Source organism: Podarcis gaigeae (assembly GCF_964106915.1).
Source record: "Podarcis gaigeae genome assembly, chromosome: Z".
Classification (NCBI taxonomy): Eukaryota; Metazoa; Chordata; class Lepidosauria; order Squamata; family Lacertidae; genus Podarcis; species Podarcis gaigeae.
In genome coordinates this window covers 18,293,612-18,310,147 of record NC_139691.1, presented here as the reverse complement: position 1 = coordinate 18,310,147, position 16,536 = coordinate 18,293,612, and the positions used below count along the sequence as shown (strand labels likewise).

Here is a 16,536-nt window from a genome sequence, read left to right as displayed (position 1 = left end):
TAGAAAGCATGGGACAAGCAAAAAACCCCTCTCAACCCCATGCTTTCTAGGCATAGGACAAACAGAGAGGTGGACAAGGCCCAAGTCACTCTGGCTTCTTTTAGGGCCCCCAGTGTTCCACCAGGAGCATGAAGGCATCAACAGGTCCCGCTTCTAACATTGGTCAGGGAGTTTGGTGCCCTTCAGATGCTTCTGGACTCCATCATTGTGTCAAATGACCAGGCATGGTGGGAGCTGTGGGGAGGGCCAAAGAGTCCAGCCCTTTTTTCCACTGCTCAATCCTGCATGGATGAGACCCTCTTTTACAACACCAGGCACCTGGTTCCATGCTGCTTAACAAAGTGGGAGTGCTCGACACAATCCTGTGCATGCCAAGACGAGGCTGGAGATCTCAGTACCCAGCTGCTCTGGGTTCCAGGGGCCTCCATATATATATATCTGGGGCCACTTTTGAAGGGAAGTGGATTTCTCCAGAAGAGTGGACCTTCTTCAATATGAGCTTCCAGAGTTTTTCATCAATACAAATGAGTGAATTGTGTTTATTGCATTATTCCATAGCCCATAACAGAATAGTAGAAAACACCAAGACTTTCATAAAAATGTGGAATCACAAATGAAATTATATCTATCAATCAATCAATCATCTGTCTGTCTATCTATTATCTATTATCTATCATCTATCTATCATCTATCTATATCTATCTATCATCTATCTATCTATCTATCATCTATCTATCTATCTATCTATCTATCTATCTATCTATCTATCTATCTATCATCTATCTATCATCTATCTATCTATCATCTATCTATCTATCTATCTATCTATCTATCTATCTATCTATCTATCTATATCTATCTATCTATCTATCTATATCTATCATCTATCTATCTATCTATCTATCTATCTATCTATCTATCATCTATCTATCTATCTATCATCTATCTATCTATCTATCTATCTATCTATCTATCTATCTATCTATCGTTTATCTATCTATCATCTATCTATTTATTTATCTATCTATCATCTATCTATCTATCTATCTATCTATCTATCTATCTATCTATCATCTATCTATCATCTATCTATCTATCTATCTATCTATCTATCTATCATCTATCTATCTATCATCTATCTATCTATCTATCTATCTATCTATCTATCATCTATCTATCTATCTATCTCTATCATCTATCTCTATCATCTATCTATCTATCTATCTATCTATCTATCTATCTATCTTTCTATCTATCATCTATCTATCTAATCTATCTATCTATATCTATCATCATCTATCTATCATCTATCATCATCTATCTATCTATCATCTATCTATCTATCTATCTATCTATCTATCTATCTATCTATCTATCTATCTATCTATCTCTATCATCTATCTATCTGTCTATCTATCTATCTATCTATCTATCTATCTATCTATCTATCTATCATCTATCTATCTATCTATCTATCTATCTATCTATCTATCATCATCATCATCTCTCTCTCTCTCTCTCTCTCTCTCTCTCTCTCTCTTCTATCTATATCTATCTATCTATCTATCTATCTATCTATCTATCTATCTATCTATCATCTATCTATCTATCATCTATCTATCTATCATCTATCTATCTATCTATCTATCTATCTATCTATCTATCTATCTATCATCTATCTATATCTATCATCTATCTATCATCATCTATTTATCATCTACTTACCTACACTCAAGATAAACAGTACTTTGCTTATAAAACACACACACTTCTTTCTAGTCCATGGCTGAAACCTGTATCCATTCTGTCCTTCTCTCTCTTGGACTGTTGGTGATGATGGGGGGGGAGGCTCTTTGGCTGGCTCTCTAGGTAGACACAACACCTGACCATGGGCTAATTTCAAGGTGCTGTTTTTGGTGCATAAAGCCCCATGGAGTTTGGGATTAGGATGCCAGAATGATTGTCTCACCCCTTACACACCCAGTCAATTACTGTGCTGTGTGGGAGAGGGCCTCCTGCAAATGCCATCTTATCAGAAGGTCTGTTCTGCACAGTGAAAGGAATCAGTTCTTTGGCATTGCTGCACCTTCCCTTTGGAACTCACTTCCCTTTGGTATTAGACAAGCACTGTTTCTGGCATCCACTGAATACCTTCCTCTTCCAACAAGCCTTTGAAATGAAGATCTTTCCCAGTCTGCATCTGCACTATAATTATTTTAAAGATGTTTATTATGATTTTATTGCCTGTTCTTTGCCACTCCAGGCTCTTTCGAGCGGAAAGGCAGGGATATAAGCAGAGTGGAAGGAAAGGAGGACCTTTTTTCTGCCTCCCCTCTTCCAGCTACTCCCTGAAGACTGGAGAAGAGACCCTCTTAAGAATATTAAGGGGGTAAGCAGGGGAAGGACTAGACCATGTGAAAAATGAACATAATATTTTAGCTGCAGTTCATTCATATTCAGCTTTGTATTCTTGTTATAAAAAAGTGTGTCTAGACTTTCCGTTGTTGTGCCCATAACCTAGGATTAAGGTGCCATTTAGCTCCTAGGTTTCATATCTCAGTTTCTAACACTGAATATAAGTTAAGAAATCAAGGAGAGAGAGAGAGAGAGAGAGAGAGAGAGAGAGAGAGAGAGAGAGAGAGAGAGAGAAGCAGTGGACACGCTTAATTTTAGCTCATTCCTTTTCATGAGTCTACTCTGAGTATAGCTGGTAACACATTCTGACTCCAACACTAGAGGAGAGTGTGCACCAATGCTTATGTTATTGTTATAAGTTTTGAGGGGGCAAGGATCCCCTAAACTCCTGAGTGCCAGATCCTCCCCAATAATTCTTGGATTTAGTAAAAGTTAGAATTAATCAAGGTTTCATTAAACTGTACCAAATTTGGAAATCCCTAGACCCTGCCAGTGCTAATGACCCAGGCCAGCCTAGCAGGAGCTTGATGAGTGAGGACACCCTGCCCTGAGCTCTGGGTAATTAGCAAAAGACAATACCAGAGATCGGTGGGGAAAGTTTCTGTTGGGATTCGCAGGATGCTGAGTAAGTCTGCAGGCTTCAACAGGCTGATGCAATACTCTGTGAAGTGCTGGGTCAGAGTGACTCAGCAGGAATATGATTGGCTATCACCTGTTTTAACAGTAATTGTGGTGGTTGTGCTGTGGTATGGTGGTGCTGTGGTGTAGAGTATTCGTTTGCCTTAAGGAGCAGGTACTCTGTATAGACTGTTTTTGTAAATACTTGTATATAGCTCACATTAAAAAGACTGCACTGAAAAGAAACCTGGGACTCTGAGCGTTTCGCTAAAAAGTGCTGCGAGAAATTCGCAACAGGGTTATGGGCCCAGCACGCTTCTGCTGCGCCAGAGTACAGGTGGCAGTTATCTAGCCGTGGGTGCTGGAGGTGAGCTGCAGGGATGGAGCAGTCCAGAAGTGGCATGTTGCTGGAGAAGCTGACGGCCACGAACTACAGCACCTGGTCGGTCCGCATGCAACACTTCCTCAAGCGTGAGGGCCTGTGGAAAGTGGTGGAAACTCCACTGCAGCCCCCTGAGGAGGATGAAAAGGATGAGAAAGCTTTGGCTACGATCATCCTTGGAGTGGACAACAGCCAGCTAGTCTACATAGCTGATAAGGTGACGGCAAGTGAGGCGTGGAATGCACTCAAGGTTGTCCATGTGCGAGAGACAGCTGGCTCACTGATAACACTGACCAGGAGACTGTATCGGTGTCGGAAGAAACTGGGGGACTCCCTGGTGAACCACCTAAAATTCCTAACAGGCTGTTTCCAGGAGCTAGTCTTAAGAGGGAGGCCTGTGGGGGAAGAGGACAAAGTCTTTATAGTCCTGAGTTCCCTTGATGACAGCTATGATATGCTGGTCAATTCCCTCAAGTCGGTAGAGACTGATAAGCTGACTCTGGAATACGTTACCGGACGGTTGTATGCAGAGGACAGGCGTGCAGAGCGAAATATGACCTCAGCCCAGCTGTTGGAGCATCCCAGAAGGAACAACAGCCAGGAGGAGCAGAGGTGTTGGGAGCCGGAGAAACAGCCAGGAGGAGCTGCTGCAGACCAGCCGGTGGTCAACAAAGTAAAAAGGTGTTTTTGCTGCAAGTCCAGTGGACATCTGCTTCGGGATTGCCCGAGAAAACAACAAAAACAGCAGAAGCACAGGAGGCAGCAGAGGGAGTCTACCGCTTGGGTGTCTGCAGATGGTCAAGAAAATGAAGATCTGTGGGTTCTGGACAGTGGAGCTTCTCAAACCTTTTGTAAAAGAAAAGCATTGCTGACTGATGCTAGGGCTTCAAACAAAAAACATGTAAGTCTTGCTACGGGCCAGAAAGCTAATGTGGTTTGTGAGGGGGAGGTTGTGTTCCCACAGCTGGGACACACATTCAGGAATGTGTTGTGTGTGCCTAGTTTGCAAAACAATCTTCTGAGCATTCCTGACTTGGCAAAAGCAGGCTTTGAAGTAAACTTTGTGGGAGATCAGTGCCAGATAAAGCAAAATGGGGCAGTGTTGGCAAATGCTAACCTTAGAACCAATATGTATGTACTGCAGTGTGAGTCTAAGGTTGTGAATGTGCAAAATGTCCCAACCCATGATATGTGTATTCATCTCCTTCACAGGCGTCTGGCTCATGCTAGCTTTAAGGTGCTGAACAAAACATTGGAGTTGTGTGGGGGAATGAAAAACATAAAAAGTTGTGATAATTACTTAGACTGTAGTATCTGCAAGGAGGTTAAAAGCAGGACTTGCCCAGTAGCAAGAGCAAGCCAGAGAGAAACCAAAAAAAAAAAACCAACAACACTGGAGTTGATTCATGCTGATGTAACTGGCCCTTTTCCACCAAGTGTCTCCCATAACAAGTACTGTTTGATTCTAGTGGATGACTATTCTAGATTTGGCTGGGTCTATCCATTAAAGCAAAAGTCTGATGTTGCCCAAACTTTGAAGTTCTGGGTAAGAAGGGTAGAAAGGCAACTTGGTGAAAAGGTGTGCTCTATTCAGACAGACAGGGGAGGAGAGTTTATGGCAAGCTCCCTAAGAAACTGGTTGCGTTCCCAAGGGATTTAACATAGACTTACCAATGTGGCAACGCCTCAGGAGAATGGAGTAGCAGAGTGTAGGGGAGGTGTCTTGCAGACACAAATGAAAGCATTGTTAGCAGATGCAAATCTTCCAATTAAGTACTGGGCTAAGAGTATTAAGGCCGCGAATTATATTGGGAATTGCTTGTGGAATTCACGACAGCTTCCTGGGTTACAGTGGGCAATGTGGTAAGCAATATAGGAAAAGAAGTGTTCCTTTTGCAAGCAGGAGGGGCCCCAGAGAATGAAGTCAGGCAGTCTATTTTATGCTGCAGAGAGGGTCAGGCATGAAGTCTGGGGTCTCTTGGAATCTGAAGCTACAGCAATGGGAGAAACAGGATCCTCTTGGGATGTAAATGACCTGCACTCTCTCCATCTAGGTGCAGGTTGTATGTATGTGTAAATAAACCACTTGCAACCAGTGCTGGATTTACGTATAAGCTAAACAGGCTATAGCTTAGGGCCCCTCTCTCTTGGAGGTCCCCAAAAAATTTTAAGGAAAAAAACCCTGGATGTACATTTCCAAAATATAAAACAAATAAAATAAAACCTACACACAGCAACAGTATTTTGTGTTGTGTAGGCTCCTATTTGTTGTGTGCAAATGGCTTTAGATACCTATTAAAAGGTAAAGGTAAAGGGACCCCTGACCGTTAGGTCCAGTCGCAGACGACTCTGGGGTTGCAGCGCTCATCTTGCTTTACTGGCTGAGGGAGCTGGCGTTTGTCTGCAGACAGCTTCCGGGTCATGTGGTCAGCATGGCTAAGCCGCTTCTGGCGAAACCAGAGCAGCACACGGAAATGCCGTTTACCTTCCCACCAGAGCAGTACCTACTATTTATCTACTTGCACTTTGACGCGCTTTTGAACTGCTAGGTTGGCATGGCAGGAGAAGAGACCGAGCAACAGGAGCTCACCCCGTTGCAGGGATTTCATAAATTATTAGTTTCATAAATTACCATATAGCATATATTCAAAACAAAACAGCGACAATTTGTTGTTGACAAAGGACAGCTGGACATATAAAGGGCCCCATTACCTTCAGTAGCTTAGGGCTCATCAAACCTAAATCTGGCCCTGCTTTCAACCCCTGGAATCTTGCACCACTCATGGAGATTGGGGTGGTATGTAACATTACGTTGATTAAGGAAGATTTCTTGCAAAAATGTACATGTTTTGGGGCATATTAGGAGAGAAGTGTGTGAAAACACAGGCAAATCTTTACAAGGGATCTTTCTTTTTTGCATATTGATGCAAAAATGGCAGGGGTTGGGAATAAAGTTATGACGGGAGAAATGAGAAATGGAATGAGATAGTCTGATTCAGGGGAAGGGGTGGCAAAATAAAGCAAAGGCCCCCAAACACATCCTACCATAATTGATTACTATAAAGATTATTAAGATAATGAATGCAAAGTGATCTGCACACAGTTTGCTAAGTGCTACTCATTACTGACATGTTTAGTGCATCGTCTCAGTTTATAGGTTCCCACACCTCATAAGAGAACAGGTTGGAATAAAGCAATCAAAAGCATGAAAAGACCCAGCTCAGTCATGGACTTGCTATGAATTGACAAATCTAGAATGTAAAAGCTGCCTTATACTGAGTCAGCTCGCTGGTTCATCCAGCTCAGTATTGTCTACACTGACTGGCAGTATCTGTCCAGGGCTTCAGGCAGGGGACATTCACAGCCCTACCTGGAGATGTCACTGCGGATTAAATCTGGGACTTTCTGCATGCAAAGCAGGTGCTCTACCTCTGAGCTATGGCCCTTGACCACCAAACTAAAGAAGATTCTGTTCCACCTAGTTCTGATGACTTAAGTAGGAAGGATGCAAGCTGCCTGATGCCGAGTCAAACCCCAGGTCCCTCTAGCTCAACTCTTCCTACAATGACTGGCAGCAGCTCTACAGGCAAGGGACATTCCCAGCCTCACTTGGAGATGCCATAAGGGATTGAATCCAAGACCTTCTGCATGCAGAGCAGGTGCTCTATGAGAGAGCTGTGCCCCCTAGTTTGGACTGAATTGCTGAATTAAATAGGAACCTTGAAAACAGCCTTAGGCAGAGTCAGACCATTGTTTTTGTCTAGCTAAGTACTGTTGATAGGCTGTGGCTCTCCAGGGTTTTATTTCCGTAGCCCTAGCTGCGTGTTATCAGGGACTGAACCTGGTTCCTTTCATCATTGTTGCTTTTTAAATAAGATTTTATTCAGTTTTTTTTGGATTACTGTAAGATAAAAGAAACAAATCTAAATAAAAACAAAAACAGAGGGGGGGAGAGAGAAAAGGAAACTCAAAAAATAGGAAAATATAAAGGATTTCCAATTTTCCACCTGTCAGTTACATAAAGGAAATTATTCGAAATATTCGCTCTAGAATGACACCCAACCAATCAACTTTCTGTTAGGCAATATTTTCCCAGTCTTCAGACCCAGACAATTTCCCTTTCACACAAAACAGATTTTCCTTTTTGTACAATAAAGTCCAAAAATACATTTATAATAATTATTATTAATAAATGCCAGCAATAGATTTTATCTAATCAAATCAAGTCCTTCCAGCCTTGTCCACACAGGAGTCCCTCCGCTGTGATAATATATTAAATTATATTCCATAGTTCTTTACTTATTATGTATTAATTATTGCACACAAATTATTGCACCCAAATCTGTTTCTTCCATTCCCATTTCCTGTTGTATTTGCAGTGGTTTTACATCTTGATTAAAAAAATTATCCCTTCCATTTATGCTTCTTTCATTATTTTTTCCAAGAAAAGTGCCAGAGGTTTGATAGCTTTCCCCTCTGAATTCACTCCAAGTTGTACACAGAGTCCTTTCCCTCTCAACTCTATCTCTGCCAGCTCAGAATCTCTCTCCATCTCTCCATCCATGGCTCTATTCCACTCCTCCAACATCACTACTCCGCCATTTGGCTGTTCCGTTCCTCGAGACACCTGTGTGAAGGACTTTTCCATTTTACCATCTGTTGCCTCCAACTCTTAACACCTCGCCCTCCTAATTTAGCAATCATTCATACTGTTCTACAAAGTTTCTGAGTCCTCTTTAATTCCCATTTCATCCTTCTCTGATCTGCTTTCATTCACCATTTTATCAGAGACATCTGGTTGGCCATTGTGGGAACAGGAAGCTGGACCAGATGGGCCGTTGGCCTGATCAAGCAGCAGTGCTCTTCTTATGCTCTTCTGAGCCGATCTTCCTACTCTACTCAGGCCTGCGCTGTAGACTTTAGGGGGTGGAGGTATCATCAGCTTCCTCAATATTCCTTAGCAGGGGGCTCAGTCCCCCAAATACAGAGAGGGCGAAGAAGGCTGAATTGCCAAGCCAAGCACAGCGTAGCATCAATGGAAGGCTGCAATGGCCTGCACAGTGTCAGGAGATACTGTTGGAAGAAGCAAGGTCTCACCTGCTTGTGCAACATCTCCTGACACTAGTGGAAGGCTGATCTGACCTGAACAGTGTTGGGAGATGCTGCACAGGTTTGTGCAACCTCGTGTTAGGTCGTGCCAGCCCCTGCAGCATCTTCTGACACCAGTGAGGCCTAGTAGAAGGCTGCACTGGCCTGCATGGTGTCTCCCTACACCACACAGGCTGGTCCAGCTTTCTGCTAGGATGCGCCGGTCTGGCCTGCATAGTGTTGGGAGACATGTATGATGTCACATGAGGGCAATGTGCATCAGCCCCCCCCAATCTTTGGGTCAACCTTTGCTACACTGTTGCAACGTCTGTTCCATTGGCTCTGAAAGCAGAATGCATATTGTTGCATTTAGCCATGAACATTGTTTTTTTGAGCCATCATGAACAAACCCAAACCTTTCCCTATGGACCAAAACATTATATCTCCTTAAAGGTCAATGATGCCTTTCTTGGGCTGGTTTTCATCAGGGATGGGGAGGCAGTGGCTTGGAGGAGAAAGAGAGAGGACAGGAGAAGGAATTGGAAATGTAGATTTGGCACAGAAATATAAATGAGATCCTGCAGGCAATGGGGACTGGGTGGAGTCTGGAACAAAGCCATTAGTGAGGACTGTGTGTGTCAGGTGATAAAGATTAATGGAAATCTGAAACCCCTGCGGAGTCCAGGAATTAGAAACTGGGCTATGTGGTGAAAGAGCAAGAGCTTCAATTTGAACAGCCCAGGAAGATTCCTTTGCAGAAATCAAATAGCATTGAGGTAGCAAAGCAAGGAGCAGGAACATAGGACTCTTGGTCCATCAAGTTCAGAATTCTCAACATTGACTGGCAGCATCTCAGCAGGGTTTCAGGCAGGGAAAATTCCTGACCCTACTAGGAGATGCCAGGGGTTTAATCTGGAATCTTCTGCATGCAAAGCAGATGCTCTGTTACTGAGCTACTGCCCTCCCCAGGAACATAAGAAAGCTGTCTTACACTGAGTTAGATCATTGGTCCATCTAGCTCAGTGTGGGGTCCACACTGAGTGGCCACAGCTCTGCTCAAGTTGGAGCCTTTCCCCCGCACTGTCTAGAGATGCAATTGGGGCAATTGCCATCTGGGACTTTCTTCACACAAAGCAGTTTATCTACCTTTAAGCGGTGGCTCTTCACCTTTATAAAGCAAGATTCCAGTCCTCATTGTTCTGAACAAAGGGGGAGATTACAATAGAATTTAGAAAGTTGCCATGTACAGCAATGGACCATCCATCTATCTTCCTATACCCTTATATTCATCAGGAGTTAACTGGGAGCCTGGAGATGCTTTAGCAGCATCCAGTCAGATGTACGGTCAGAAACGTGTGTGAGAGAAGCATTTCCTCCAGAAGTGAGCTCCCAACACCGCCCTGCTGCTTCTAACTTGGAACTGTGGAAGTGGAAATATTTCCACACCCCTCGCCTCAGATCTATTTGCATGCCCAACAACCAACTACATCAGACAGGCACCTTTGCTATTCTCCTGAAAGCCCTCCATTCCATTACACAATATTCACATAATAAATCTAGGCTAGGTCGAGGTGCTGGTATTGGTATATAAAGCCTTATGCAGATTTCCCAAAAGATCACATCATCCCTCATATATGCCCACTGCTGTGATGGGTAGAACTGTCACTGTGACAAGAGCCACATAATAACCATTGTGCATTTGTAAGGAATTGATATTTTAGTGTCGCAGCACCTACACTTTGGAACTCCCTGCCTATTAAAAATGGGCAGGCATCTTCACCTTCTCTTTTCAACACCTGCTAAAAGCATTTATGTTCAGACAAACCTACTTGGATGTTTAGAAAGTTGCTCCGAGTTTTAATCTGATTTATCCCTACTGTTATTTTAACTTTTCTGGAAGTCTTAAATTACTCTTAATTTTTCTTATTGATAATTTTATTTGCCATTTTTTTTGGGGGGGGGAAACTACGTTGAGGTTGTTTTTGTTTTTTTTTTAATTAAGCAGTGCATAAATTTCATGAAATAAAGAAATAAAAATCCCCTACATCTCCAACCAACCCCTGTGTTGTGCAGGAGAAGGCACCCTGCAGACACTGTCCTATCAGGAGGTCTTCAGGATGATGGAAGTGGGCCTGTGATGGGAATGGAGCAGTGAAAGCCAGGAGAATGAAACCCACACATTCAGAGACATTCTTTCCAATGCCACCATTACCACACCAGCACTTTTCTGGCAAAGAGTGCACAGAGGACCCTCCTCCAAATCTCACCTCAGCCATAAATTCATTTCGGCCTATCTGCCACTCCCCACCCCCATTCAGTCTGCATTGTAGGGGATAAGTAACAACAATATTGAACTGCCTCTCAGAGTTGTTATGTAAGGATGACTGAATCCCTGTAACATGCTTTCAGTATCGTAAACTGTTGTGCAACTTGTGGTCATCAGCACTGATGCTCTGGTTTGGAAACAACAACAACATTAATATTAATCTCTGGATATGCATTTATCAAATCATAATTCAGTTAATGGGAAGCTGCTTTGTGCAGAGTCCAAACATTGGTCCATGTAGCTCAGTATTGTCTACACTGACTGGCAGCAGAAGCTCTCCAGGACTTCAGGCCACCCCACCTGGAGATGCCATTGGGGGTTGAAGGTGGGACCTTCTGCATGCAAAGAAGATGCTCCGCCACTAAGCTATGACCCTTCCCTTAAACAAAAAGTAACAACCTAGTCCTCATTGTTCTGAATAAATAGAAATGGGGGAACCTTCTGCATACAACACTGAGTAAAAGGCTAATTTGAATAGGAACACATAAGGCTGCCTTGTACTGAGTTAGACACTGACTGGCAGCTGCTCCTCAAGGTTTCAGGCAGAGAACATTCTCATCTCCACCTGGAGATGCCATTGGGAACTGAAGCTGGGACCTTCTGCATGCAAAGCAGGTGCTCTGCCACTTGAGCCATGGCCCTTCCCCAATTAACCATGGTGTGTGTGTGTGTGTGTGTGTGTGTGTTTGTGTGTAATAATTGATTTCTTATTATTGTCACCACCACCAGTCTCAGGACACAGGAGACAAGCCATACCCTTTCTGCCACCTGGTTCACCCACCACCCTCCATCTCTGGGGTATATGCAATAAACCTGAGAGTGATGCTGAGTAAAGCCTGTCCCTGTCTCATTTGTCCTCCTCATCTACTTTCCCACCTGCCTCTCCCCACACTATTCCTGTGTCCAGATGCAGAATGCAAGGACCTGTTCCCCTCCCTCTCTCCCTGACAAATGCCTCCATTGTCCTTGACCAAAAAGATGGGGGGGGGAATCAGGGTGGGGAGAACAGGTGCCTCTGATCATAAATGCAATTTGGAGTAGTATGGGCTGCATTGGAGGGGTGGGGGTGGTGGGTAGGGAAGGGGCACCAGCTACCAGTTTGAGACACCCCATGAAAGAAATGCCTCCCCTATTCATCTCTGGGGGTAGGTGGGAGATAGAGAATTGTACCACTCAGCAGGGATACTTTAACACAGTGTTGTCTCAGCACATTAACAGACCAGCTGCTCTTTGTCAATTTCAGAGCAAGTCTTTCCCGTTTCACCCTTGCCTTTGTCCAACCCTGGGACATGCGCAGTTTCCCTTAATAGGCATGATCACCCCCCCTCTCTCCACACACTCACACCGAAATTTTGGTTGCCAGGTGCAAGCCTTCTTCAGCCTCCCCCCAAAAGCCAGACCTCCCCACTCCCAAACCCTCTCTCCCCATCCCTGGTTTTTTAAAATAAAAAACCCACATCTTTCTAACACCCTCCCAGTTAGCCACCAGTCCTCTGTATTATTAACAGACCTGTGTTGGAAGCAGTTTTAAAGATGTGCTCTCTTCAATACATTTCAGGTTCAAAGGAAACCAGGCAGGGAAACAAGGGAAGGGATGTAAAAGGCAGGAAAATGGCAGGATTTCCCCCCCTGAACAGAGTAGAGAACAAGGATTCTTTAAGAGAGGGTCCTTTTCTTATTCCTATTTACTCCCTTCCTTTCTCTCTTTGGTCACAGCTTGGATACAACATATCCAGAGGACTTCTCACCATGCCCTCTCCCCAGCACGGGATGGGAAAACGGGCTGAAGAAAAGCAAATAACTCCCCATGAAAAAAGTCATCTTTTTCTCCCTTGCAGACTCATTTACCTGGTTGGGGGAGGGGAAAGTGAAGGTGGGGGAAGGGCTCCCACACTCTTCCTGCAAGAAACATCGAAGTGGCATTTGAATACCACTCTCTACAAATCCCAACACCCTCCACTTCCTTTGATTTTTATTGAAAGGGTAGGAAAAGACACAGGTTGTAGAATCTGAACTTGGAAGCATACATAGACAGAAGCATTGCAGGGGGTTGGAGTAGTAAACCCCTGGGTCCCTTCAAACTCTACAATTCTTGAAATCTTTGAAATAATAGATATTTTGAGGTCTGCAGCCTCTTTTTCAGTTTCAAGTCTTGGTTGCCCATCTCCCCCTGGCTTATCCTCTTGCTAAGTAACTTGAGAAGTATCTGCCAGGCCAGATTTCCTTTAGAGGCTTCCCCTAGAAGCAACGCCCCCATTTCCCCCCTCCCTCCCTAGCGTCCCACCTGCTCCGCACCACTCCCAAGCTTGTGGGTGGTGGGGGGAGCAGCCAGCACCCGTCTTCAGGACATTGGATAGCTCCTGCCACCGCTGACCTCAGTCTTCTCTCCTTCTCACTCTTTCGCCCCAAACGAAAAGTGCGAAAGCACAACAGAAAAAGGGACTCTGCCCTTTGGGGCAGGACCTCAACTTTTAATTGAAGTTGCAGCTTGTGTGCGCGCGCGGGGGAGCATTCAGGCATCTGGTCTCCAAAGATGCAGCGGTTCTCCACAAATGAAATACATCAGCCTTAGACACCCCCACCCTCTCCAGACCAATTTTAGCCCCCCCCCCGGCCCTACAGAAGGAGGAGAAAATAATGACCTTTAATGGCATGCTGGTTTGTAAATGTGGGGTGAGGGGAAACGGTGGAGAGGGGACAGCTGAAAAGCTTCTGTGCTTTGGTGTGTGTGTGTGTGTGTGTGTGTGTGTGTGTGTGTTTGTGTGTGTGTGTGTGTGTGTGTGTGTGTAGAGTGGTGTTGGTTGTGCATGGCATTAATGGGAGGGGGAAGGAAGGATGGGGTGACGTTAGGGTGAAAGGCACCTACTTGGGTGAGTTCTGTGCCCATCAGGAGGAGGAAGAGGAGGCTGAGGAGCTTGCTGGCGGGTCGCATGGCTCTTGCGGGGGGCTCCAGGCTCGGGCATAGACTGAGCCGCCTCGTCCTCGGGGCTTGGTGGGGTGGGGGTCTCTTCCTTCCTGCTGCCGCCGCCTCTTCAGCTCCCGGATTCCGTCGCAGCCCGTTGCAAAGGATGCTTCGCTGCCTCTCTTGAGGAGGTTCAGCACCACCCTGGGAAGGGACAGCGACCAGCTTCAGCGGCCCCGGGCATCTTCCTCTATTTCTGGCAATGCGCCCCCCAGTTCCCCTCTATCTCTCGTCCTCTCAGAGCTCTTTCCTTTCCCGGTCTCTGGTTATATGATTCCCCCCCACTGGGTGTTTCAATGGCTCCCCTGATCGGAAAAGCATCGGAGAGGAAGGATTTCAAGCCAACCCCAAAGGATGGTGTGTCTTTCTCCTTTCTCTCTCCTGCCAAAAGTTTGCCTTGGGAAAAAAAGCGGGGGGGTTGAGGAGGAAGGAGGAAAGAAGGGGGGGCTAAAGTAAGGATTAAAAATAAGAAAAAGAGAGAAAGAGAGGAAGCTTTGCAAGGCACTGACTGGGAAGGGGGGGGGGCTGTCGGAGCAGGATGTGACATCAGCCAAGGCGGGGTGAATTTGACTAAACAGAGGGAAAGTGAGGCTGGATCGGGTGGGTGGATGCATTGGGAGGGAGGGGAAGGGGGCTGACCAGGGGCCCAGGGTGTTTGGAAAGACTTCCCCTCCCACCCAGATCGAGAACAGCTCTCTATGGTCAACCTCCACTTCTGAAGATGCACCCCAGCTCCATATGGGAAAACGTAGCCCCTCCTCTAAACCTCCCGTTTCAACTACGCTTCATGCCCTCCTCACCCCAAAATTCCCACGGATGGGGGAGTTCAGGGGCAGGTCCACGTGCTCAGTGAACCTTTACTGGAGATAAACTGGGAAATACTGGGTGCTCCCCCCCAATAATGACAACTGCTTTGCTTTGAATATGCAAGTTGAAGGAGCTTTGTGGGTGGGGGGGGGCAGCGAGTGGACTTTCCCTGGCAGTAATAGCCTTCCCAGGAGGAGCAGTCCCTCTGTGGAAGAGAGGTATCTCAACGTACAGGACACCTGCTTTGCATGCAGAAGTTCCCAGGTTCAAGCCCAGTGGTGTCTCCACATAGGGCTGGGAAACCCTGGATAGCTGCTGCTGCTCCCAGTCAGTGTCTACACCACTGAGCTAGTTGGACCAGCATGACTCTGTATAAGGAAGTTTCAGAGGTGTACCTAGGGTCCCTTTTGCCTTTGGCAAACTGTATCAGCACCCCCATAGGGAAAAAAACCACACACTTTACTGCAATAACCACATTAGAAATGACTACACTTTATGTGACTCAAGTTCTCGAAGCATCTGGAGTAATTGTGTGGCAAGGAGGAAGGGCGAAAAAACTCACGCATCTTTGTGCCATAGTGCAAGATCTCACCATGACAGAGGTGTCACATTGCCACAATAATATACATTATACACGCCATAGTCTCCAGTGGTCTACCTTCACATCACCTTGGCACTTCTCTTACGGCTTAGCTCCCAGCTCTTGTCTAAACTCACAACCTTACACAGATAACTGGAGATGGTTTTCTGGAGTGGTTTTTGCACCACCCTGGGCCTGTGCCCATAGTGGAGACCAGTTTCACCAACCCCTAGATCAGTGTTTCCCAACCTTGTGCCTCCAGCTGTTTTTGGACTATAATTCCCATCATCCCTTGCCACTGGTCTTGCTAGTCAGGGATGATGGGAGTTGTAGTTCAAAAACAGCTGGAGGCACAAGGTTGGGAAACACTGCCCTAGATATACCTCTGAGCTGCGTCCTATATTCCAAAGCCCTGATTCACCAAATGCTGACGCTGCTGCCTCTTCCCTCCCAGAAACTCACAGTGGTAGGATTTTCCAATGAGATCCTGACTCAGAGCATCTTCCCCCTTTTGCTTGTTCATTCCAACTGCAATATGGAAATAATAATAATAATAATAATAATAATAATAATAATAATAATAGGATCATCGAATATTTAGAGTTGGAAGTGACCACAAGGGTCATTCTGTCCTGCAATGCAGGAATCACAGCCAAAGAATCCTGAACAGGTCACCATCTAATGATAGACTTTAACTGCAGTGGCAGCAGCAGAGTGCTTAAAAAACACACCAAATATTTACAAATTCAGAAGAAAATCACATGCTGTCTTATGCTTCTTGTATAAAAATAGGACACAAATTATCAAGATGGTGACCACTGTGGTTCGTTCAGGGTTTCTGGAAATCACAATTACGTGAGGCACAAACTACAGTACCCAGAATTCTTTGAGGGAAAGAATGTGCTTTAGTGGCAAAAAGTATAGGCAGCAATGCTCTAACAGCTTGCCAAGAATAATCTCTGGAAATCTAGAGTAGTATCTATAGAAGGGTGAGCAACTGCACCACTGCTTCCTCTAGGCACTGGCTCCCAATTTGGCCAAGGAGGACATTTATCCCAAACCACAACACACCTTCCCCATGTCAGACTCATGGAATCATAGAAGGGTCCAGCCCCCTGCAATGCAGGAAGCACAGCTAAGGAATCCCTGTGAGATTCTAACCTCTCTTTAAAAGCCACCAACAAAGGAAATTAAAATGACAGGAGAGGAGAATCTGAATAATTTAGAAGAACTTTCTGGTGGCAAGGGTTGTTTGGCAGTGGAAAGGACTCCCTCAGAAGGTGGTGGACTCTCCTTCACTGGAGACTTTTAAGAAGTTGGGTGGCCATCTGCCAGGGATTATTTAGCTAGGTGGCCTT

The 16,536-nt window shown here is 45.1% G+C and overlaps 1 protein-coding gene across 1 annotated transcript in view; it reads right to left on the bottom strand.

The window, feature by feature from the left end:
• OLFM1 (olfactomedin 1) overlaps positions 1–14,328 on the bottom strand; it is a 52,587-nt gene extending 38,259 nt beyond the window's left edge. Inside the window, exon 1 of the mRNA XM_083722352.1 lies at positions 13,696–14,328. Within this exon, the coding sequence (XP_083578478.1) occupies positions 13,696–13,761 (66 nt within the window). The 5' untranslated portion in view covers positions 13,762–14,328. The remainder of the gene's footprint in view (positions 1–13,695) is intronic.
• Positions 14,329–16,536: the final 2,208 nt, after the last annotated feature.